The sequence below is a fragment of the Epinephelus moara genome, chromosome 22, assembly GCF_006386435.1.
Source record: "Epinephelus moara isolate mb chromosome 22, YSFRI_EMoa_1.0, whole genome shotgun sequence".
Taxonomy (NCBI): Eukaryota; Metazoa; Chordata; class Actinopteri; order Perciformes; family Serranidae; genus Epinephelus; species Epinephelus moara.
This window is the reverse complement of record NC_065527.1, coordinates 31871016-31898056: the sequence shown is the minus strand read 5'-3', so window position 1 is coordinate 31898056 and position 27041 is coordinate 31871016. Positions and strand designations below refer to the sequence as shown.

General features: G+C 41.5%; 1 protein-coding gene across 8 annotated transcripts in view; it reads left to right on the top strand.

The window, feature by feature from the left end:
* The window catches only part of LOC126384325 (gastrula zinc finger protein XlCGF57.1-like), a 52472-nt gene extending 25645 nt beyond the window's left edge, over positions 1–26827 (top strand). For 2 of the 8 annotated variants that reach the window (XR_007569256.1, XM_050035328.1), the window contains exons 2-3: positions 12741–12827; positions 24562–24689. Coding sequence is in view for 4 of the 8 variants with exons in the window: in XM_050035328.1 (XP_049891285.1) it covers positions 12741–12827; positions 24562–24563 (89 nt within the window). In the remaining 4 variants the exon portion in view is untranslated. Of the gene's footprint in view, positions 1–10848; positions 11583–12740; positions 12828–15277; positions 15484–15753; positions 17455–24561 lie in introns of those variants that run through there. The other 6 variants (XM_050035324.1, XM_050035323.1, XR_007569255.1 and 3 more) reach the window with 5 other exon arrangements.
* Positions 26828–27041: the final 214 nt, after the last annotated feature.

The following is a 27041-nucleotide window of genomic DNA, read 5'->3' as shown; positions in this document are numbered from 1 at the left end:
AAAACACACACTTCACACACACATACTCATTTACAATACCGAGCGGGGACGCCCTCCGCCTCTCTGCTCCAACACTGACTGACAGCTGACTCCACTCATTCACAGTCAACACTGCCCCAGGGCCGCTACCATATGCTATCTACAGAGATAGCACTGGCGATCTGAACCGGTCAGTGGCGAAAAAACACACACTTCACATACATACTCATTTACAATACCGAGCGGGGACGCCCTCCGCCTCTCTGCTCCAACACTGACTGACAGCTGACTCCACTCATTCACACTCACCACTGCCCCAGGGCCGCTACCATATGCTATCTGCAGAGATAGCACTGGCGATCTGAACCGGTCAGTGGCGAAAAAAAGCACTTTTATACTGGACGCATTTGCCCCGATTACCGTTTTAGCTCGTTTCACGGCTCAATACTGAACCAATTTTAGAACGAGTGGTACCCATGAATCATACGCACACATACACATGGGGAAATAAAGCCCAGGTTGAAAAATACCGAAGTTGTCCTTTAAGCCCCGCTTTTCAGCTAAGATGAAGCTTTATTACGTAGTTGTTTTAGCACTGTGCCTTTTTGGTATTACATGTAATCTCTGCAGACATTTGATAGAGACACAACAAACGCCGTACACAATTCAAATGATGGGACTCATATTTTTATGGATACCAGTGCATATTGGTATCACAGGAAATGAAATGGCAGATAAGTTTGCAAAGAGGGCCACAAAAAATAACTGCATTAATCAAGAGCATTATTAAACAGAGACTGAAGGAAAGGTGGTGAAATCATTCGGAGGAGAGGAAAGGACTGTGGTTTTAAAGAACTTTAAGGAAAGTATGAGAAATTGGATGCACAAGAAGGAGCAGGAGAGAGGAAACAATAGGACTTCAATTTGGACATATTTGACTTAACAGTTCGCTGTTCAAAATAGGCAAACATAATACAGGGAGATGTGATTACTGTGGGCAAGATGAAACAGCAGAGTGTATTATATTGTCAGAAATATTGACCTCAGGCTTTACTTTTAGATCAAGCATATAGTTAGGACTGGCTCTTACAGTTAGAGCTGGCTTAGGCTGGTTTTGGACCAGCCCCTAGTTGGGCTGATAAAGGCCTTGTGTGCCGGGGGACCTCCTATGATACACTGAGCTCCTCTCCCTCTTTCCTTCTCTCCTTCTCACTCTCTCCTTCTCTCCTCTTACTCTCAGATTCTGCAACATTGGTTCTCCGTCATCTGCTAACATTCATGTCCTATCACTGCTGTCTAGCAGGTTCCCACAAATCGCAGCTGTGCCTGGATCGTGGGTCGTGGTTGCGCTGCTGCCGTGGTCCTGCCTGATGCCTCCTACTACTGCTGTTATTATTAGTCATACTTCCATTATCATTATACACATATGATTATTATTGTCACATATATATACTATCATATATTAATACATACATATATATATATATATATTACCAAAATACTATTATTATTATTATTGTTATAATTAAAATTAATGTTATTGTAGCCATTGTCATTACTGTTTGCCATGCATCTCTCTCTCTCTCTCTCTCTCTCTCTCTCTCTCTCTCTCTCTATGTATCATTTTGTCATAGGGATCACTGCACATCTTTTATGTTGATCTGTTCTGTACACAAAATATCTATTGTACATCTACATCTGAGTAGGGATCCCTTCTCAGTTCCTCTCCCTGAGGTTTCTACCTTTTTTTCCCGTTAAAGGGTTTTTTGGAGAGTTTTCCCTTATCTGCCGTAAGGGTCCAAGGACAGACGGATGCGATATGCTGTAAAGCCCTCTGAGGCAAATTGTTATTTGTCATAATGAGCTTTATAAATAAAATTGAATTGAAATATTAGAAAGAAAGAAGAAAATTGATTCGAAAAGATATAAGTACTGTTTGATTTAATAGATATTTTACAGAAGAACCCAGGGAAATGATCATTGTTTACTGTTTATTATCTAAAAGAAATGAATATGATTGAGAAGATACAGTATGAGTTTCTACAAGTACCATTAAGTAAATAACAGGTTGAAACTATACACACAAAACCTGTCAGGAATATTGGGACTTAAGTAACAAGTCCCAAGGGAAAAGATCCTCATTACCCCTCTGAGGATAGGGCACACAGAATAGGGAAGCATCCTACTGGACTCCACTGTAAGCGGCCAAAAGGTAGGTCAAAGGTAGCCAGCGTCCTCTTTTACACCGTGGTGTGCTGGGGGGGCAGCACATCCAAGAAGGACACATCCAGGCTGGACAAACTGATCAGGCGAGCCGGCTCTGTGGTTGGCATGAAGCTGGACTCTCTGGTGATGGTGGCAGAGAAGAGAACACTGGACAAACTGCTGGACATTATGGACGATGCCAGTCACCGTCTGCACACCGTCATCAGCAACCAGAGGAGCCTGTTCAGCCAAAGACTGCTCCTTCCCAAGTGCAGGACTAACAGACTGAAAAACTCCTTTGTCCCTCAGGCCATCAGACTACTGTACAACTCCTCACTCGGGGGGAGGAGGAGTAACAGGAAGACGGAGGACGGGAACAAAGAGCATGGATACCAAGAGGTGAAGACTTGGACTGTTGCGCCCAGACAACATGCAAGATGTCAAGAAGAGAGGAGAAAAAAAGTAAAAGAAAACAGTGTAGTGCAATTAACTGCAACAACTATCAGTGCAACACCCCGCAGCTGGCCTTCCACCGTTTCCCGAAGGATCCTGACAGGTAAGAACTCCTGAGGTGTAAATTTTAAAGTGTTTTAATATCAATTTAATATGCCAGTTTTGGAGGGAAGATAACACTGTATGTATGTATGTATGTATATATATATATATATATATATATATATATATATATATATACATGTGTGTGTGTGTGTGTGTGTATATATATAGTCAATCTTCTCATAAGTGGATGTAATATGTAGAGATGCCATCTAGGCCGTTTTTCTTCGTTTTGTTTTTTTTAAAGTCTATATTTTGCTTTACAAAAACGTGAAAAAGCAGCTGTAACCAAGCTATCACGAGGTGAGTAGCATTGTAAGCATAATTAATAGCGATATACTTCAGTTTGTCTGTGTGTTTTTGCAAGCGGGTCTGCTGCGGTCTGCTGACAGTCCAAAATGGCGGCGGTAGGACGAAACCATGGGCCAGTCTGTTGCTATGGGGTGTTCTATTCAGCTTCGCCTCTTGGTACCCATGCTCTTTGACGGGAAAGAGCAGTAACCAGTAACCAGACAATCTGGAAATCCATCGGTAAAAAAAAAAAAAAAAAATTTCTTCCTTTACCTCTGGAGGCACAGCCCGGAGTTTTTCGACTGGCGATGTGCAGGGGCCTCACGCCCTTCACTTCCGGCGGTGCCCCCAGGGAATCGCCGTGTTGTTTACAAATACTTCGGGTAGAAAACCAGCAGAGTTTAGCTATATATCACATTTTTCATGTCACTATATCACTGTGTAGACTAATCTGATGTGTGTTAAGTCTATAAACACAATGATTGAACAAACGTTACTATTTCTGTGTGCACGTTTTTTATTAGCATGGTTATCGTAGATTAGCTGGGCTAACCATTAGCTGTTAAGGTTAGCCGTTAGCGGTGTCTGTAATAACCATGGACTGTATAAAAATAAGGTAATAACTCAATAAACGGTCCGTGAACAAAATATTTTTTCCAGCGGATATCTTAATTACAACATGATTGAGCTAGCAAAGCAGTTTTGTGTTGCTATGTGTGGTATTTATTCAGTTATGGGAAATCACGATGTCTAGAGAGCATCACTGACTGCTGCTGACAGGGACAGTTAGCAAAGCTAACATCAGGACATCATCTGTTTAAAGCCTCCAGTTAGCAAAGCTAACATCAGGACATCATCTGTTTAAAGCCTCCCGTTGTCGGATACGACATGAAGCTACTCCAGTTAGCTAAATCATGTTATAACTCAGACATCCGCTGGAAAAAAAAAAAAAAAAATTCACGTTGACGAGACGGCGTTTTGGGTGGAGCGGCTGCTATGGACGTGGAGCTTGCTGTTTCTGTAGGTACACATTTCCTGGGGACACTTGCAGGTCTCGGCCGCGCCCCCTCCATTGTGATTGGCTAAAGCGCAGCATCATTCAGACTCAAAGCCACGCCCTCCCCCCCTCTCTAGTCGTCTTTCATACAGGGCTGCTGACAGATTCTACAATGTAAATTGCAGAATCTGTCTTGAGAGATTAGTAACCAGAAGCCAGTAGCCACTACAATAAGGAATTACTTATTTATTCTCTGTATATATTATATTTATATTTTGCAAATTGCTTTTACCTTTTACTTTTTGATACCCTGTGTGCTCTTTACCCTGTGTGCTGCTATCCAATGCTGCTGGAATCTTAATTTCCCTGAGGGAGTCTTCGGCAAAATGTCTTTGGCCAAATGTTTCAGGGAAAAATAAAATTCTGTAACTCAACCTGACATACGGCCCAAGGCATAAGCGAACTAAGCACCTGCTTAGGGCCCCATAACCACTGGGGAGCCTCCAACAAACGCCATGCAAATACAGAAACGCACTGCATATAAGAAAACAAATGCAAAGGGAAAATGCTGCAAATACAGAAACGCACTGCAAATAGAGAAACGCGCTGCATATGAGAAAACAAATGCAAAAAGAAAACGCTGCACATCCACTCATACAATGGAAGTGCTCCAGGCCTCTAGGGGCAGTGCTGAGCTTCCACCCAAGAGACAGACAACGGACGTATCAACATATGGAACAGACGAGTGAGCGAGAAGAAGAAAGTTATGTTTGGAGAAAAGTTGGAGCCGGTACAGGCAACACAGAAAGGTACGTATTCTTTTTTATTTTTCTTTCTTTCTTGTTTTTCACATGTGGCCCTCATCTTTTACTGTATAATGAAAGTGAAGCTGATTTACACAGCTGACGTTAGCGCGCTAGAGACTTTGAGTTCTACACGAGTAGTGTATCCGTAGTAGTAACGTTAGCTAACGTTACTGTAACTAACGTTACTTTCCAGGACACCCCAGGTTTCAGTTCGGAGGCCTACTTTTCTGAATATTTTTTCAAATTCATAATACAGAGGTCATGATTATGTTAAAGACTTATTCATTATAGACTTTCAACAGCTCATATCATAAATAATTTGATATTAGTTTTTTGGTTATAAAATTAAATATTATCTATTAGTATTTAGAGCTGAACCGCTGTGAAACAATCATGAAATAATGTTTTCTCTGATTTGCCTGCTGTCTATCAGAGCTGAGCGCCGCCTCCTCCCATTCAGTCTGTACTGCGGACACAACGCTGCACTGACCGAGTGCGAGGAGGAGGACAGAAAAGACACTTTTGCTACTCATAAAAAAAACTCCATGGGCTGCAATAATCCAAGATCAGAGGCTCACCACAATTATAGGAAATATGCACGAGTGGGATAAAAAAATGAAGGTGAAAGTGATTACATCCAGCAAGGACTTTCACCCAACGAAGATTATGATAATAATAAATAATAACAATGATAATGATAAATAATCTAACACAATACATTCATAAAAATGAAACAAAAGAGCCTAACATAGGAAACAGATTATCATGGCATTTATATTAAAATCCTAAAAACAAGGAAAATCAAATCAAATAAATCCACCATAAAAACACTTCCAAGACTTCTATTAAAGTTTTTTTAATGAATGTGGTTTTGATATGCTTTACATTTAGTTAAAAGGCAAGTTTCAATATTTTGTAAGACAGCCAGGCTGTCACAATTTGTGCATACGCATGGTCTGAGAAGTTCTAAATTTGTTTGGAGAATGAGGCCCAATGTGTACAGGTCCACAAGAGACGGCAGATTGCAGCTGAAGGTCTTCTCTGCAGACTGGATAATGTGCTGCAGCCTGTTCTTGCTGAAAAATGTTGTCTCTTTATCTTTTTCTCCCTTTGTTTGTCAGGGTCAGCATCGGGCAGCCCCACAGAAGAGGATCTGATTCGGAAGTATTTCCATCTAAAGAAAGAGAAGAAAATGGAAATCAATAAAATGTAACACAACTATATAATCTGTCATTTGACTTTATACGAGTCTACATGGTCACTGGTGTGTGAGCATAACTTCACTGTTTTCTGTTCCTTCTTAGACTTAAGACGTGTCTTTGAAAAGAATGTCTTTCTCTCCCTCTCTTTTATTTCCCTAAATTTAAGAAAGGACACCAGACCTTGCAATCTACAACTCAACACTTCAATAAAATGTTAGACTTAATACAATATTAAACTGCTTTTGTTTTTTCTAGGTGTACCAAGTAAACTGTCAAGTCTCCATAAAAATGTAGACAGAAAGCATAATGATGAGACAAATGCAGTGATGGACAGTAACTAAGAATGTATATGATGATAACAACACTTGAAATTGGGTCACTCTGCATAATGAGTACTTTTAACTATTCATTCATTCATTTCATTCGTCTCATCACGTCTCATCCTCCGCCTCAATCTCTGCTGTCTTTCTTGGATCTGCCTCCTCAGCTGGGCAGCCTCCCCCTCAGCCTGCAGGTACAGCAATCCTGCTGCAATAACATGCACCAAGACGCCTTCTCCGATCCATGTCCGTTATTGAATTTTGATTTCCATCTCACCAATGCTCACAATCACAATAACCACCAACTCTCCACAAACTTTCCCCCTGCACCTGACTTGATTATTATCAGAGGCCAGGTGTGGGAATTGGATAGGCTATAGATTAAATATGATCAAACTGCGGGGAAAAGGTTTTATAAGACATTTTATGAAACTATTTTGGCTATTTATATGTTTTTGTGTGTCAGTTATATATGTTGAAACATTAAAAACATATGGGCCTACACATTCATTTCTTACAATGTCTATGAAAAGACGCAGGGCTGGGCTGTGTTTATATTGTTTTATTCTAAATGCATGTATACAACACAGTACAACAAGGCGAGTGGAGGTGGTGACATCATCAAGTTCGCTGCTGTTCCAAAAACAGAAATGACTGTACTCCCGTCCTCCCGTCCTCCCGTTCTTGCCAAGTCCGAACTTGCCAAGTCTGAACTGCTGAACTTGTGTATTGAGAAACGGCTGTTGATACGTCCGTTGTCTCTCTCTCGGGTGGAAGCTCAGCACTGCCCCTAGAGGCCTGGAGCACTTCCGTTGTATGAGTGGATATGCAGCGTTTTCTTTTTGCATTTGTTTTCTTATTTGCAGCACGTTTCAGTAAATGCAGCACGTTTCTATATATGCATCGCGTTTGTCCTTGTCGGCCACCGTACCCAAGAGCAATTAACTTAAAATAAGGGAAAACATTTTTTAAAAAATCCATTTGTGAGTGATGATGATTCATATATTATCAAATGTACGTTGTTGTACAAAAAGACAATATTATGGTAGGTTATATAGCTTACTATTCAAGCTAACGTTTTTGTGTTTGTGTTATAGCCTACTTTGAATAAGTTGATTCTCGGTGTATATATTCTGGGTCGCTTTTTGGTGTCAAAACAACGTTTTTGATAACAACGTTTGATAGCAAATGTTTAATAACAACTAACATTAATTACAAATGTGGTGACGTTTGCTAGCGATATGTTTTTGCATTAATGAATTTGTGGTGACGTTTGCTAGCGATATGTTTTTGCATTAATGAATTAACTTAGTTAAGTTATAGTTTGACATATGCTGTTTGCAATTGTTTGCTACAGAGCATAGTAATTTATGTGAGTAAATAAACATATTCCTTTTACATCAACTCCCTATTATGCTCATAAGTTAGGCCTATATGAAACTTCCCCAGGAGCACTGTTAAAGTATTTTGGAGGAGGCACTGACTCAGCCCAAGGGCAGTCCACCTCCTCAGGCTCAGCCAAGGCTAATCAGGTGAGGGAAAAACTGTCACCATATATATTTAATTTCTAGTCAAATTATCTCATTAAGATATACTAATATAAGATATAATCATATGACAAGGGACATATCTTTCATCTTAGGTCCATCTCCATCCTCTGCTCCATCCACTGTCCCCTCTGTGTCTGCTGCAACCTCAGCTCTATCTGGTAAGTTAACAACAGAACAGCCTTTGTAATTGCTCAGTGTACTGCAGAACATTCTGAGATGAATAATTTTTTATAAGATATAATCATATGAAAAGGGACATGTTTATAGACAAATGCATATTATTTCAAAACTTCTCAAGCAATTGTCAGTTGTTCCACTGGCAGATTGTTTTTCTTATTACAAGCTATAGCTGTATTATTTTATTTAGAAAATAAGCAGCATAATTTTCAAGTGTAATATGACATCTAAAATGACTAGCTTTTGTTGTTGTTTTTCATCTTAGGTCCATCTCCATCCACTGTGCCCACTGTCCCCTCTGTGTTGCAGTTTATTTAAAACAAAAAATAATAAAGCAGATTGTGTTTACAGTAAATGATTGGTTTATTTTTTACTTTTAGTTGGCCTAGATGACATTCGGTATCCCACTTAGTACTATATCACTTTGAATATTAAGTGTAAATCAACCCCAGGCTGCTCTTGTAGCTGAATTTGCTACAATTTCAGATTAAAATCCATAGATGGGTAAAACATGCCGGGCTGCTCTTTGAGGTTTTATGTATTGATTCTCTGTGTGGCCAATAGGGGGAATTGCTGACTTTGCCAAATACTAATTGAAAGATTTTTCAGCAAGTTTGCAAATCTGTTGTCCGCTTCCATGGCCTAAATCACTGTGGATTACAATCTAACTACAACAAAAAGTTCTTACATCTAGTTTTACAAGTGTATCTGTAATGACAGAGTAGAACATGAAATAACGTATAGTAGGTGTGTGAATGATCAATAATCAGTATTATTGGCAGTAATAGGGGGCCCCAAAATCAAATTTTGCTTAGGGCCCCATGGAGGCTTGGGCCGGCCCTGGGTATGAGCTCTTATTTTGAAAGAGAAAAGAGGAAACTGGCACAAAACACACTCAACCCCCTGGCAAAGGAATATGAGCCTGCAGCCTGTAAAACACGACAGCGAAAGAACTGGTCAATGACATGAGATAAACAAGAAGCAATGGAAATGCAAATAAGACAACCTGGAAAACAAATCTCAGCAGTAAAACGACAACCTGAAATGCAATGTCTTAAGCCTTTGGAAACATCACAAGTTTGGCAGCCTGCTACAGCAACTGCTTGGGAAACGAGAAACTCAAAATAGGAGGCAACACATTCAGCGTCAGCACAGTTATCAGATTTTGACAACAATTGACAAACAATTGAGCAAGTCAGAGTCATAAGATTACTAGGAATGTGGTTGGATGAAAAGTTGACTTGGAGGCATCACACTGATAAAGTATGGGATAAGTGCAAAAGGGTCAACAATCTCTTAAGATGCCTGTCAGGAAGAGACTGGGGAGCAACCAGAGCATCACTGTTAAATATATATCAGACAATTATGAGAGCAACACTAGACTACGGGTGTATAGGGTATTTATCAGCAGCAAAAAGTAATCTTAAAAAGCTGGATGTACAGCAGGCACAGGGACTGAGGATATGTAGCGTAGTGGAGCATATAAATCCTCTCCAGTAGCAGCCATACAAGTGGAAATGGGGGAACAGAACAGAAGAATGAAACTTATGTTAGCATATTGGGTCAATCTTCAAGGGCATAGTACTTTACAGCCTGCTAAAGCCATCCTGGAGGACTGTTGGGAACATAATGACTCTAATTTTATGAGCTTTGGATGGATAGGGAACATAAAAGCAGAACAAGCAGGTTTAGATCATATACAATTCAGTCCGACAGTCCCATATTCATGTACTCCTCCCTGTCTATTTATTGAACCATCAGTAAACTTTGAAATACAGCAACAACTGAAGAAAAGGAGTAAGCAAGTCTCTGCTGGGAGGGTAGCTCAGAGTTATCTGGAACGACACTTCTCAGACAAAACAATGAGTTTCACCGATGGGTCAAAAGACCCTGATACTGGACGAACAGGAGCTGCAGTTTTCATTCCACACCACACAGTACATATAAAGAAAAGAACCACAGATCATTTATCAGTATATACAGCTGAGCTTTCAGCTATTATATTAGGTCTGGAGTGGATAGAAGAAAACAACCATAACAATACACTAATAGCATCACACTGTTTGGCAGCACTTACAAGTATCAAACCATGAAGTCATGTAGGCAACATCTCATAACCGAAATACATAATCTACTGAACAGAATACACAAGAGGGGTCTGATGGTCTGCTTTATTTGAGTTCCTGCCCATGTAGGAATAGAAGGAAATGAAGGGGTAGATTTTCTGGCCAAGCAATCACTTAAATCACACACTGTAGATATAGAAATTCTGTTAAGTAGGGCAGAGGGTAAATCAATAATTAAGAAACATGTGGAAAAAGTGTGGCAAGAATACTGGGACATCCAAGACACCTAATACAGGAACAGGTTGGGTTGGGAAGAAGGATGGGCAGGAGTCGGAGGGAAGAGGCAGTCATCACACGACTTAGGATAGGGCACACGGGACTGAATAATACACTACATAAAATAGGTAAACACCCTGATGGCAAATGTAATCACTTGTGGTCAGTCTGAATCTGTCCAGCATGTTCTGTTGGAGTGTAGAGCATATGAGGAGGAAAGGAGGGCACTGAGCAGAGAAGGCCAAGATATGTTTAAATATAGGGAACCTGCTCAGAGTAGAGTCAAGGATTTAACCCCCCCCCCCCCTTTTTTTTTTTTTTTGTCTGCTAATCTACTGTCCCACACTCCAGTCCAGTAGGTGGCGGTAATGCGCCCTTAAGTCCGCAAATAAACTCCACAGAAGAAGACGAAGAAGAAGAAGAAGAAGAAGAAGACGAAGAAGAAGAAGAAGAAGAAGGTTTGGTCTCAGGTCTTTGTTGTGAACCCTGGTCTCCGCCGTGAGTCCTGCTCTTTCCGTTACATAGTTCATCTGATACAACCAGAGTGAACCGCCAGAGCCCGTGTGTTTAGATAAACTTGTTTAAGCGAACTTAGTGTAAGTTTTCGGGACGTTTCATCGCAGGCTCATCCTCCTTAGCTAAGAATGCTAATGAAGTTAGCTTAGCGTGCTAGCGGCAAATAGACATAGACAGAGCTCGACCACACAGTGCTAGTCGGAGTGACGTAGAGACCAACCTTTTTTCATGGGCCAGCAGTGTCCAGATAAACCTGTCTGAATGGACTCTGTCTTTTTCCCTCTCCCTGAAAAAAAGTGAATGACCGTCTGGTCTTTTACGAAGCTAATGAAGCCAGCTTGCTAGCTGGAAGTAGACAGAGACGACGACAACCAGTAACACAGCGCACATCAGAGTGAACAAACCTTTATCGGAGTGTGTCTGGAGGAAAAGTTGCTGTGATTCAGAAAAAAATGTCTAAAGTTCAAATGCTGAGAGCTTTTGTCAACCAGCGACTAACTGCGGCTGCTGAAGAGATCTTTGAGCTGTTTGAAACAACGATAGCAGAGTACGAGGAGAAACTTGAGTTCAGTTCAAAAGAGAATCACCGACAACGGAAACTACTGGACGCTGTTTACAACCCTGTCCGGTTACACAGAGCAGGTTTGTACTGGTTTTATTGTTTTATCGCTTTAATTTTATTGTTTTATCGCTGGAGGAAGTAGTCAGATCCTTTACCCATTGCTGAGTACCGTTACATTTACTTAAGAAATGTAGGCTATTTAATCATACTTGTTCTTGATGTTATTTTAATAATGCAACTTTATACTGATACCCTTTAAATACTGTTCAGAGTGTAAGTTTTCATCCCCTTCTTGTCCAGCGAAAACCACGCTTCTCCAGATTTGTTGATTTAAATTTGAATGTTTTTGATAAACCGAAGTATAAAGTGTCCGTCATGTGTTGAGAAAATTCTCCTACAAAATAAACCCTCTGAAAACCCTCGTGAATCAGCTGGAAAATGTATCGTCACGTAGCTGAAAACAGGGCTGTTTTCCCTACACAGTGAAAAGCTGACTTTTTAAGCGTTTTGCAATTCTCACAGGACAGCAACACTATAAGTATATGATACTCTTATAGAAAATATAATGCACTGCTGTACAATAAACTATCCCACATTATATAACAACCTAGATGCTTGATTAAATGTTACATTTCTGCAGACCACAGATATTGAACATTTTATCATGTACCAAATATTCATTTAGTCATGTACATCCTGTTTGGGGATGCAGGGGGTTGGTGCCTATCCCAGCTGACATTGGGCAAGATGCGGGGTACACCCTGGACAGGTCGCCTCACTATCACGGGGCTGACACATAGAGACAGACAACCATTCACGCTCACATTCACTCCTCCGGCCAATTTGAGAGTCACCGATTAAGATTCATTTCATTTCATTTATTCCTTTTGACCCCTCCCCGGGGTATAAGGGGCAGACAACAAAAAATGATGACCTGCATGTCTTTGGACTGTGGGAGGAAGCCGGAGTTCCTGGAGAAAACCCACGCTGACACCGGGAGAAAATGTAAACTCCACATAGAAGGACTCCCTGGGTTCAAACTAGAAACCCTCTTGCTGTAAGGCGACAATGCTAGCCACACACTACTGCTTGTGTTTTGGCAAAAAAAAACACTTTGTCATGGTTAAGAAAAGATCATGTCTTGCCTTAAAATCTAGCTTATGGTACCACAATCACACTGGTAAGGCTGCAATGTCTTGCTAAAAAGCAGTACTTTTTTGTTTGTTGATCTCCAACAGGGGTCTGCAGCTTGGCTGCTGCCTTGCCCAGCTGGCACCATCCACCATCCCCTCCACCTCCAGATGACAAAGTCAGCACACTTACATGTAATAAGAACTATGACACGTAGAAACGTTGATATGATACCAATGAAACATACAAATATACCCATGGTTTGCACAAACATACAATGCCAATAATTTATTCTGGCAACTGAGCTGTATATAAGAGTTCAAATTTGAGACGAGTTTAATAATTTTGTACTCAAAGCGTCTGGATGCTAAAAGGGGAAGATGCCGTATGACTATAGTGGAATCTGCAGGTCATACATCATCCTTCAAGCTTGAAGAGGTGTGCTATTATAAACATCACAGTAAGCTAGCCAGTCAATTTATCCTTTATTTTACCATAACTGTTGCATCATAGCCTTAGTTAAATCTCTCTGTGTAGTTGCCCTTAACATTAGTTTACTGCGTTATTTTCTTATCCTCAGTGAATTTCACCTAATCCCATGGCAGAAATAACACAACACAGTGACTGTCTTTCTCACTTGCTGGCCTGGCCACAGCACACCAAAGAAAGGACAGATATGTGACTGAGATCCTTAATCTTAAATGCAGTTTCAGGACATGTTCAAGTATGCACCGTCCACCAGCATCAGCCTGTAACAGTCTGGACACTTGGAAGTGCATAACTTCCAGATTAAAAAGTTGACAAGTCCCTTTAGAAAAAATAAAAAGCATCACAGAGCTGCCCAGGGTGGTGTTGGTGTTGGTGTTGAGCTGAGGCGAGAGCAGCCAGTGCTGGTGGACGGTGCACCTACAAAACTTCCCATGACTCCATTTTAACTTCAGCAACATATCTGTCCTTCCTTCGACGGACTGTGGCCCGTGTGTGGCCGTGCAGCTTCCCTGTGACGTAGCAGCCAGACATTAAATAAGAGAGCAAGTGAAGGAGAGAGTCGCCGTGTTGTGCTAATTGTTGTCTCATTTGTGCTCTGATAAACAGTAAATTCAGTAAAGTAAGTGCCATACTGCTGTTTCTAAATTACTGTAACTGAGATGTTGCTATGGTAATGGATTATTAACCACATCCCCATTCTCTGTTTAAGAAAAATTATTAGCTGTTAAACAGTAAGGAAAAGTGACTAGAGGGGGACTTTAAAGTTACTGTATGCAACATTCAGATCATTAGCAGTATACTTCCCCTTACATTAGTAGGCAGAGTGGAGACTATTAGAATGAATTTGCTTCCAAGATTTCTCTTTCTTTTTCAGACTTTACCAATTGCTCCTCCTAAATCTATGTTCATTCTTATAGACCGCCTCATCTCACGATTTATATGGCAGGGTAAGAAGCCTAGGGTCAGATATAAAGTATTACAATTAGCAAAATCAAAAAAATTAGGAATGCCCAACTTGAAAAAGTACTGGATAGCGTCACGATTACGAGCAATGACAGTGTGGTTGTCAGATGATATAAATGGCTCAATGTGGAAAGAAGTTGTAGTATTAATATACCTCTGTCAGTGATTCCTTTTACTAGGATTAAATCAATCAGAGATTTTCCAGGAGAATGGTCAAAGACCACCTATGTGGCTCGGAAAGAGGTACAGCAAATGTTTAAGCTACCAAGAGATCTCTCTATCTTAAGCTCGATAAGCCATATTAAAGACTTCTTGCCTCTAAAACTTGATGTAGGTTTTAAAAATTGGACACATCTTAGGGCTGCGCGGTATACACGGTATGACGGTAGAAACGATATAAATTTGGCCACGGTAGAGATTTGTGCTCTACCGTCATACCGCCGATGACGTCATCGCACCTGCCTATGTGTGAAAATGGCCGCAAGCACAGTAACGGCGGAGGAGGAGGAGCTGGTCAAAAAAAACGGTGCTACATCCGTGATTTGGACGTGGTTCGTGTTTAAAATGTCGGATGTTGAGCAGAAAAATGTCATCTGCAAGATGTGTGGAGTAACTGTGACCGCCAACAAAGGTAACACGAGCAATTTATTTTACCATTTGAAATCAAAACATGTGCTCGAGTATGCAGAGAACCAGAGGCTGCGCTCGGCTCAAACACTGGCTCAGTCTACGAACACGGGAGGAAAGAAAAAAGTTTCCCCCGCTACCCAACAACAGACCTCCATTGCGCAAGCCTTTTCCAAGAGTACACCTTATGACAGAAAGAGCACGCGGTGGAATGACATAACAAGAGCCATCACAACACACTTGTGCAAAGACGTGGTCCCTTACCAAACGGTGGAGCGCAGCGGGTTTAAACACATGATTAAAATCCTTGATCCAAGATACGAGCCTCCAAGCCGCAAGTATTTTACTGAGACAGAAATGCCCAAACTGTATGGCCAGCTCCGAGAGAAAGTTGAGAAAGACCTCCGTGAATTAACATACTACGCGACTACTAGAAAGTTGAGAAAGACCTCCGTGAATTAACATACTACGCGACTACTACGGACTTGTGGTCGAGTCAAACCATGGAGCGTTATATCAGCCTCACGATTCATTACATAACTGATGAGTGGAAACTGGCCAGCAGGTGCTTGCAGACTTCGTATTTCCCTGATGACCATACGGGTGAGGCAATAGCAGAAGGATTAAAGGATGCGCTGGAGTCATGGGGCCTCAGGGAAGAATCCCAAGTCTGTATTACCACCGACAACGGCACAAATGTGGTGAAGGCAGTGACGCTAAATGACTGGAGAAGACTGCAGTGCTTCGGCCACAGGCTGCATCTCGCCATTGGTAGGTTAAAGTGTAACATTATACACTGTAATTTGCATTTCCAATTTTCAATTGTGCGTGTGTGTGTGTGTGTCAGCTTCCTAGGGTGATTCACAATGTGGACACTGATAAAGATAATTTTAAGTTTCACACCTCCATGGTGTAAAATTATTCAGATTCATTAATTTAATCTGTTATTAGATAATTGTATAGTATTTTTATGTTTTGTTGAAGAGATGACTGATGCTCTGTAGGTGAAACTAAACTAATAACTTTTATCTTTGTTAACAGAGAAAAGTGTGAAAGATCCTCGTGTGGAGCGAGCAGTTGGCGTGTGTAAAAAGATTGTGAGTGCTTTTTCATATACATGGAAAAGGAAGAGAGAATTGGCTGCTGCCCAGGCTGACCTACACCTGCGTCCTCACAGGCTCATCACCGAAACACCAACAAGGTGGGGGTCACGACAACAAATGATAGAGCGGGTTCTTGAACAGGAGAAGGCCATATCACAGGTCCTGAAAGCAGATAAAAAGACCAGACATCTGGTACCTACTTGGCAGGACATTGATGTTTGGGAATCTGTGAACAAGACCCTCAGCCCTCTAATGGAGTTCACCGATGCACTGTCTGGGGAGGAGCACGTCAGTGTGTCATACCTCAAACCTGTGCTCCATCTACTGAACAATACAGTTCTTCCTCACTCTGATGATGACACAGACCTGACAAAACACATGAAGATGGCCGTCCTCCAGTATCTTAATGATAAGTACTCTGACCCTGCTACCAATGACCTGCTGGACATGGCGTCCTTTGCTGATCCACGCTTCAAAAACTCATACATAGCTGATGACAGAAAGGACTACATCAAGACCAGAGCAGCAGCGGAAATTCAAGCACTGCTTGAGAAGCAGGCTGAAGCTGTACCTAACACAGAGTCAGCCCCACAAACAAGCACTGCAGCTGCTGGTGGAGCTGTGGAGAGAGAGGCTAAGAAGGTGAAATGAAGTCTGGGCAGTTTTTTCAAAAAAGCATCCACTCAGCCTGGCCCATCTGCTCTCTCTGACAGAGATGTCATTGAAGTGGAGATAAAAAGCTACCTGCAGTTAGTGTTAGTTGACGGAGAAGCTAACCCACTAGAGTGGTGGAGGCTGCACCAGGCTAATTTCCCAAGGGTGACAAACCTCGCAAAGAAATATCTTTGCATTCCTGCCACCAGTGCCCCTTCAGAGAGGGCATTTAGCACTGGCGGCAACGTTGTCACATGCCACCGGTCTGCATTAAAGCCAGAGACTGTGGACAAGCTTGTGTTTCTGGCTAACAACCTATAAAAGAGGATGGGAACTTGGGAAGCCAGTGAACTGGAGTAAACACTAAAGTTCAGTGTTGTTATTGTTGTTTTTTACTGAAAAGATGCTATGTGTACTGTAAGTGTTTCTCTCTTAAAAATATATTGTTCAAGCAGTCAGTGACACTTTTGCACAACAGACAAAACAAAACAAAAGTCTGTTCTGTGTACTTGAAGTAGTGTTATTTAGAATTGTATTTTTGTGTTCTTTAAGATGTGGAAAATTTGTTTGGTAACTTTTGCACTACTTTGGATTAGAGGAAAAAACCTTATTGTTGGCAACCGAAGTTCAGTGTTTGTGTTTGCAGCTCGGTTTTAATTTGAAATATGAAACCAAGTGTTCAGTGACACTTTTTGCACAAGAGAACAAAAGCCTGTTCTGTGTACTTGAAGTAGTGTTATTAGAATATCTATTTATTTTTGTGTTCTTTAAGATGTGGAAAATTTAATGTTTGGTAACTTTTGCACTATTTTGGATTACAGAACCTTTTCACTGTTTTTGCCATTTGCCTTATAGAAAACCTCTCTTACTTGAAGTACTGTTTACAATATCCACTTTATTTTTGTAAGAATTGTTGTACTTCTGAGGCACTATCCTTACTTCTGTTGTTCTTCTGCACAATAAATGCTCAAAAACTTACATTATATCTTTGGTTTTTTTGTTGTTGTTGTTTTTTAAATCAATTTAATTGCTAAGGGACTACAAAACCCATTCAGAAACACTTCCAATATAAGTTTTACACCGCGACATTTATACCGCGATATATAACGTTACCGTGAAGGGATTCAATTTATACCGTGATATGAATTTTGGGTCATACCGCCCAGCCCTAACACATCTGAATTTAAACTTTATACATCAATTATTTAGTAATAATATCTTTAAAGCTATAGTGCGTAACTTCTGTCACCTCCTAGCGGATAATGCGTTATTACAACTAATAAGCCGGCAGCACTTCATGTACACAGAGTAACACTCGCCAGTCGCCACACACCGTGTACACAGAGTAACACTTGCCTTTGTGGTAGGATCCACTTCTGAACCGTGTCTCGGCCGCTTCTCTGCCATGTTGCTTTCTCTTTCTACCTGCGCTCTACCTCTTGCTTTGACAGTCTCCACTCTTCCTCCCCCTCCCTTCTTGTTGTGAGGAAGCATTTCCTGTGTGCCAGCGCGGGAATGTCGCCGGTCGACACACATACTAAAAATGATATATATTGAAAAATACCGCGAGATGTTAGAGGAGCCGATCGGCTTAATCAGCATTGTGTCATCTCCTCTAGTAGTGGCTTGGGTGAAACGGACATTTACGGACTTGTAGAAGTTACGCACTATAGCTTTAACTCATTCGACCAATTAAGGGCAGATTTTAATTTATCTAAAACAGAACTATGTAGATATCTTCAGTTTAGAAGTTTTATATTTGACTACCCAAATGGGAACAGATTAACAGAGCCTTCTCTCATAGAATAATATTTATCAAAAATTCAGGAAGGAAATCATATACATAAACTAATTACCGTTATATGTAGAATCTTGGCTTTGATGACTATGGATAATACTTGTCATGTGACAGAAAAGTGGGACAGAGAGTTACAACAGGAAATTACTGAGGATCAGTGGCTAAAGATCTGTGTTCAGATACACACAGTATCTGAACTGGTTCTTGTGCGCATGCGTGGCGTCACTGGTTTCCCCGCCACTTCGGTCCGGTAAAACACAGCTTTTAATCCAGTTTCTCGCTTCTTTTATTAACGAACCACTTGCTCTCAGCTTTTATTGTATGTACTTTTTAAACATGGACTAAGGTTTTAAGCCATTGGGCCTGTGGTTGTCACGGATCATAGACTACCGCAGAAGTGAACGCGGAAGTCGCCAGCCGAACCGCATTAGCGAGGCGCCAACTTTTAAAAATCGTTTAACTGTGGGAGACCTACAACTCACCACCTGAAGCGGACTGACCCCTTAAAATTGGGGAAGGTCCCCTTGGACATTTCGGCCCCACGACCGAGGGTAAAAATTTTAACTCACCTCCATGTGTTGATACTGTGTCCCGGGGAATGGATCTCCAGCACAGGCCGCAGGTATGATGGCGGTGTGTGAGTCCTGCCTCCCAACCCTGTCAAAACTGAGGGAGAGCATCTCCGGACTGCAGGCCGACCTCAAGGAGAGGGAAAAGATCCTCCTGGATTTTACCACCGTCACCACGACCCAGGTGAAACATATTGCTCACCTGACGGCATCCGGCGCTGGTGACCGGAGCATGATGGCCACGAACAACACCACCCTGCCGTGGACCAGCTCCATAACCACCGGAACTCCGACACCAGCACTAGCCGAGTCCCGCTGGCACCACCAGGGAGCCAAGCCCAAATCATCGGCACTCTCCACCTCCTGCCTTCGCCCCGCGGAGCCGCAGCGCTTCATCACGGAGGGTGGAGCGGGAGCACCGGTGAGCTCAACTCCACTCAAGCCGAGGGAGCCCTGGTCGGTGGTGGCCAGGGGCTCTGGGGCTCGTCCATCTCCTCCTCCTCCGCCTCCGGAGCTGCCGCTGGATAACAGGTATGACATCCTAAGCCTGCAGGTCCTCCCTCCCGTGGATGCTTCGTCCAGCTCGCCTGTGGAACCTGTAGGCCTACATCCAGCTGGCCGTGGCTCTCACCAGTCCAGGAATCGGCGTCTGCTTGTCCAGCCTGAAGTGGAAGTGCACAACGGCCGCACCTTCTGCCACCCTGGTGCCCGTGTCAATGAGGTTGCATCCTCCGCCCTCCAGCTGACTGCACGGCACAGCTCGGCCTCCACGCTGGTCCTGGAGGCCGGTATCAATGACCTCAGGAACCAGCAGTCAGAGGTCCTCAAGCAGGACTTCATCTCCTTGGTGGACCGCCTGCTGGACACGGGGAAGCGGCTAATTATTTCCGGCCCGCTTCCCCCGCCTCGTTATGGTGATGTCACCACCAGCCGCCTTCGTCAGCTGCACCTGTGGCTGAAGGGATACTGCCTGTCCAAAAGTATCCCATTTGTGGACAATTTTATAGCTTTTTTAAACAGACCCCACCTTTTTAAACGGGACGGCCTCCACCCAAACCAGGAGGGATCACGGCTTTTATCAGTCAACATTGACCTGACCGTCCGATCCTGCACCACAGCCACCTCCTGACTCACTGCTCACCCACCCTCCTCCACTACACATTGCACCACACACACTTCTCCCTCAATAGCACCTTCTCTGCAACCGGAAACACAGGACATTCACACCATAAAAACTATCATTACACTTAGAACGTTGAAACCCAGGAATGTTTTTAGACCTAACCGTGTTTTTAACATCCATTTGAAAAGTCACGAAGAGCGCACGTTCAGCACAAACATTAAAATGGCAGTGCTGAACGTGCGCTCCCTTTTAAACAAATCTTTTATCATAAATGATTTAATTTTAGACAATAACCTAGACAGTATTCTCCTTACAGAGACATGGCTTGGCACCGATGCATCTATTGTTCTCACCGAGGCTTCCCCACCAAATTTGAACTTTTTATATTCTATTAGGGGAGGTAAAAGAGGAGGCGGAACTGCATCAGTAACAAAATCCACAATGTCCTCAAATGAAGTTTCTTTTAGCAGTTACACGTCATTTGAGCATCATGCCTTTGTTTTTAGCAGCCCTCCTATCCTTTGCATAACGGTTTACAGACCACCCCAGTACTCCACTTCTTTTATCAGTGATTTCTCTGAATTATTATCAATCATTCACTCCACCTACAACAGGATTTTAATAACTGGTGATTTTAATCTACACATTGACAACACCTCGGACCCAGTATCCAGAGAATTTTTAAACCTCTTAAACTGTTTAGATTTTAAACAACATATCACGCAGCCGACCCACAGCAGAGGGCACACCCTGGACCTGGTCATAACCTATGGCCTGTCCGTGGGTGTGTCCTCTGTTGTGGATCTGGCTGTGTCCGACCACTTTTGTGTGTTTTTTAACATCACCAGTTTTAACCAACAGGAGGCCCCGGTGAGAACAGTGAGGAAACGCTACCTAACTTCTGAAGTGGCTGCAAATTTTATCCAGATTTTACAGAGCACTCCTGCAGAGATTTTACCAGCACCCTGTGATTTTATTGTGGACAATTTTAACAACAAACTCAAGTCAACGCTGGACTCAGTGGCTCCACTTTTAATCAAAACAATTAGAACAAAACCTACACCCCCATGGAGAAATCAGGAAATCAAACAACTGAAAAGATACTGCAGGAGTGCTGAGAGAAGATGGAGAAAATCAAACCTAACAGTCCACTACGAAATATTACGTCAACATCTCAAAACCTACAATAACGCAGTCAAACAGGCAAGAATTTCCCACTTCAAAAAACTAATCTCTGACAATAAAAACAATCCCAAATTCCTCTTCTCCACAATTGATATTTTAACAAACAGTAATTTTAACAGATCACCTAAGACAACAACCAATGCCCTTTGTGAGGACTTTGCAGACCACTTCAGAAGTAAAATCAATGACATCAGATCCAGTCTCTTATCGCAACAGATTTTAACTGTCGACACACCTGGATCATTGCTTTTACCTGAGGAAACACTGGAGAGTTTTGCCCTGGTTGATGCGAGGACACTTGGTCGAGTTTTCTCCCAAGTAAAGCCCACAACCTGCCTTTTAGACCCAATTCCCACACCATTTTTTAAAACATTTTATGGATTCTTTGAGGAACAGCTACTGTACATGGTGAATTGCTCTCTTCAGACAGGTGTCTTCCCGGCCTCCTTGAAAACGGCGGTGGTGAGGCCCCTTCTGAAGAAGAGCAATTTAGACCCCAACATTCTTAATAATTATCGACCTGTATCCAACTTACCATTTTTAAGCAAAATTTTAGAAAAACTGGTTTTTAACCAAGTAAATGATTTTTTAAATACAAATAACACTTTAGAGAAGTATCAGTCTGGTTTTAGGATGAACCACAGTACCGAGACAGCCCTTTTAAAGATTTTAAACGACATCAGGTGCAATTTAGATAACCATAAACTCACAGTCTTGGTACTACTGGATCTAACCGCCGCCTTCGATACAGTAGACCATCACATTTTATTAAATAGACTGAGGCACCTGGTCGGCCTCTCTGGTACTGTTTTTAACTGGTTCGTCTCTTACCTTACTGATCGACACTTCTTTGTAAGTATGGATACATGTTCCTCAGGAACCCATGAGATAAAGTTTGGGGTCCCCCAGGGGTCAATTTTAGGTCCAACTCTTTTTAATCTCTACATGCTTCCTCTGGGGGACGTCATCAGGAGGCACGGCATCAGCTTTCATAGTTATGCTGATGATACGCAACTGTACATCGCCGTGTCTCCTGATGACACAGGGCCAATTGATGCCCTTTTTAACTGCATTTTAGATATAAAGTCATGGATGGCAGCGAATTTCCTGCAGCTCAACCAGGACAAAACAGAGGTTTTAGTCATTGGTCCTGAAGGCCAGAGAGAGAAACTTTTACCAAAACTACAGGATTTTAAACCAACACAATCTGTAAAAAATCTGGGTGTGATTTTTGACTCTGAGCTCTGTTTTATTCCACATATTAAAAACATAACAAAGGCAGGTTTCTACCACCTTAAGAATATAGCCAGAGTCCGCCCGTTTCTCTCTCAGGCCAGCACGGAGGTGCTGATGCATGCTTTTATCTCCTGTAGGTTAGATTATTGTAATGCCCTGCTCTCTGGTCTTCCCAAAAAGAGTATCTCAAATCTACAATTATTACAGAATTCAGCTGCACGAGTGCTGACGAGGACCAGAGGGCGGGAGCACATTACACCAGTTTTAAAATTGCTGCATTGGCTCCCTGTGCGCTTCAGGATCGATTTTAAGGTTCTTTTATTAGTTTTTAAATGTCTTAACGGTCTTGGGCCTTCTTATTTATCTGACCTGCTTTTACCATATCAACCCTCGCGGACCCTGAGGTCCTCCGGCACCGGCCTTTTAACCATACCACAAGTTAGGACTAAAACACACGGGGAGGCGGCATTTAATTATTATGGCCCCCGATTGTGGAACAGCCTGCCGGAGAACCTCAGAGCTGCAGAGACTGTTGATGTTTTTAAAAAGAGGCTCAAGACTCATCTTTTTAATCAGGCTTTTAACTGATCTCTTTATTTATCTATTTTAAATTCCTCTTATAACCGATTTATCCATCTATTATCTATTTTTTATTTATTTTTTATATTCTTACCCTTCCTCTTTTTACGTTCTTATCTCATTTAACCTTTATCTTTTGTTATTTTAGTTAGCCTATAGGTTTTAGTTTTGATGCATTTTATGTCTCTGTTTTAGATCATTCTTACCTAGCTACTAACTCAATTTTATGAGCTAAATAGCTTTTTGTTGGGTGGGAGGGTTGGGTTTTCTCTTTTCTTTTTGTTTTCTGTTTGGATCTTTGTTGTTTTTAACCTCTGTGAGGCACTTTGTGTTACTGTTGTATGAAAAGTGCCATATAAATAAAGTTGATTTGATTTGATTTGATACAGTTACTAGTGCCAATTTGTGGCGAGAGTTTCAATGGAAGATAGTCAATAGATTTTTTTTTAGAACACCTCAAAGTGTGGCAAAGATTAATTCAAATCAGACAAGTATGTGCTGGAGGGGATGTGGTGAGACCATAGCTACTCATTTGCATATGTTTTGGCAATAGAGACAGTGCGCAATGCGTCAAAATCTGAAAGCCACGCCCTCAAAGGGGAAACAAGGGCCGCTTTCCCCTCCGCTTTTTCGCTCGTTCGCTGTCATTCTGCCTCCGCAGCCGCACCTTCAAGTCTCCTCGATTGAATTGCTAGCTAGCTAGCTAAAATTATTAGCTATAGCTAGCCAATGATTAGCTAATAATAAGATGGCAAAGGATTATTTTAGCACGCTATGCCTAACAGAGAGGCAACGGTATATTGATAAGCTTAATATTGCCCGTCTACCTCAGTGTCCCTTCTCCCTACCTTGCTCGTCTTCGAAAAAATATGATGTGGAGATTCTTTTTTAAGAAGATGAGCATTTAAGCATGCTCAGCCGTCAGCCTGCTCCTACTACCGGCACACGTTGTTGTTTTGAGACTTGCCTCTACATGCTGGTAAATTGATAGAAGTACTAGAGCGGACCGCTGGAATGGACTGCTTGAATCGCGGAGCGCTGGGCACAATTATAACAAAAGTTGCATTCATACTGTCAATGCTTTAGCTTAACATACATAAATACAGTTAACTGTTACTCTAAAAAATACATTTGGAGGGTTTGACAAAGTGTTTGCTGCACACATAGGCATACCGAGTGTCAGGATCCCACAATTTCTTCCCTGTTGAAACCTCACGTTTTATTGCCTGTATCCACTTTTGTCTTCTACTGTACAAGGTTCCATTTTTCTCAGTTTTGACACAAATACATTTTAATACAAATAAAAATTCATTCCTATGTATTTGAGGAGATGAACTTAATTGAATGGAGAATCTGTCTGTAAATGCACATTTAGTATAATGAACCTTTATTCTTTTAACTTTTAACACTAAATAAAACTTTGTCACACAGCCAAGCAAAACATGTAACAGTTTGCAGTTTTGTTTGAATGGCATGCAAATATGTTGTACAAAGGTTGCAAGATTTATCTCCTTGTTGAAAACGGTAGAGCTATTAGTTGTTTAAATGTTAATATTAAATTACGTTTTCTAAGACGTGTATGTATTTCATTATTCTCCACAGAGGTCCAGCAGCTGTTGGTGATTAAGGAAGAGGTTCCTCCTGAGCAGCAGGAGTGGAGATCCAGTCTGGACCAGGAGGACCCAGAGCCCCCACACATTAAAGAGGAACAGGAGGAACTCTGGAGCAGTCAGGAGGGAGAGCAGCTTCAAGGGCTGGAGGAGGCCGATATCAAGTTCACATTCACTCCTGTCCCTGTGAAGAGTGAAGAACATGACAAGAATGCTCAGTCCCCACAGCTTCATTCAGCTGGAGGACCAGAACCAGCCAGGAACTCAGACCCAGATAGTCCTTTACAACCAACTACTGATGACAAGACGTCACACTCTGAACCTGAGACTGATGACAGTAGAGACTGGGAGGAGACACAGGAACCTCAGTCAGGTTTAAACCCTCTGCAAAACAGTGAGGTACCTCTAAGTGAAAAAACACCAATTAGCTCCTCTGAATGTGCTGGAAGGTTTGACCACAAGGGATACCTGCAGAAACACACTGGGATCCAAACAGGGGAGAAACCATTTAGTTGCTCCATCTGTGGTAAAAGGTTTTCTCAAAAGAGGTCTTGGAAGACTCATATTAGACTTCATTCAGAAGGAAAACGTTTTAGCTGCTCAGTTTGCAAAGTGAAGTTCAATTTTAGAAGCAATTTGGTTAAACACATGAGAAGCCATACTGGGGAGAAACCATTTAGTTGTTCATTTTGTAGTAAAAGATTTGCAGTGAGTGACCATCTGAGACAACACTTTAATATTCACACAGGGGAGAAACCATTTAGTTGTCAATTTTGTAACGTAAGATTCGCTGCCCAGGGAAATCTGAGACGACACATGACTGTCCACACAGGGGAAAAACCATTCAGTTGTATAGTTTGTGGTAAAAGATTTGCACACAAGGGAGATATGAAACGACACCTGCTTGTTCACACAGGAGAGAAACCATTTAGTTGTTCAATTTGTGGTAAAGGTTTCACACAAACTGGAGATTTGAGACGACACTTGACTGTCCACACAGGGGAGAAACCATTTAGTTGTTCAATTTGTGGCAAAAGTTTTACTCAAAAGGGAACTCTGAAACAACACCTTACTGGCCACACAGGAGAGAAACAATTTAGTTGCAATGTTTGCAATAAAAGTTTCTCCCGGTTGTATAATGTCAAAAAACACAAGTGTGTCGGGGAGAGCAGCAGTAATAAGTGAAGCTGAAGAGATTCTTGTTGTTAAATTTTTTCCAGCAGCAACAAAATACTGGGGGCAAGACTGGTTTCAACACCGATTAGCCAAAACTGTCAGACTAAAGGCTGATACAGACTCAATGGCCCAATCCCAATTCTCCCCCTTGGTCCTACCCCTAGTTTTGCGGTGCCCTTGGCTGAGTATTGGCCCTTTAGAATGGAGCCGCAAGGGGCAGGGTTTGAAATCTTAAACTTGGAAATGGGATGCCACTTGTTACGTCACCAGTAGCATTAGTCAGCCAAAAGTGATAAAAGAAATTCTGTTGAAACTTATTGCTAAAAGTAGTTAATATCCAGTTGAAACAGCTTTAGTTAGCTAAAAGTGATGAATAAAATTTGTTAAAATTGTCAGCTGAAAGTAGTTATTAACCAATTGAAGTAGCATTAGTTAGCTAAAAGTAATAAATACTAGTTTAAACAGTTCATGAAAAGTAACCGATAAGTGGTTAAAATAGCATTACTTAGCTAAAAGTAATGGATTAATGTTGAAACTATTTGTTAAAAGTAACTGTTAAGAGATTGAAATAGCACTCTTTAGCTAAAATCAATGGATTATTGTTGAAACAGATTGACAAAAGTAACCAATAAGCAGTTGAAATATCACTAGGTAGCTAATGAGCAATGACTAGATGTTGACGAAGTTCAAAATAATTTGTAAGTGGCTGAAACTGCAATAGTTAGCTTAAAGTAACTGACAAATGGTTAAAACAGCATAAATTAGATTAGCGTTGAACTATGATTTTAATTTATGGCTTTTTTCCCCTGCCCCGATAGCAGCCATGTTGCTTGTTTCGCGAGAGACGGAGATTAACCCTGCTGTTACTTTGCAGTATATATAGTTCAACATTAAAGTTATAACTGTTCAGATTGTAGATTGTCCTTGTGTTTATATGTTTGGTATTATGTTTTGTATTTACTTTTTATTATGTTTGTATTGCTTATGTTTGTCATTATTTATAAGGACCCCCTCGAAAATGAGATGGCACATCTCAAGGGGCTATCCTTGAAATAAAGAATAAAGATTCGAACAAATTGACAGTGACATTGCATCTGCAGTTTTCTGTCGTTACTTTTATAATTATGTCCTATTGTTGTTTTATTTATGATTATTTTGTTCACTTAAACAATTAATATTCCTATTATTACTACTGTATGTGACTGGTCATCGGTTACTTGAATGCGCTGTCATCCTCATTGTGACTTCTGTCAGCTGTCAAGCTGTCATCTGTTTGGGGCTTAGTCGATGTGACGT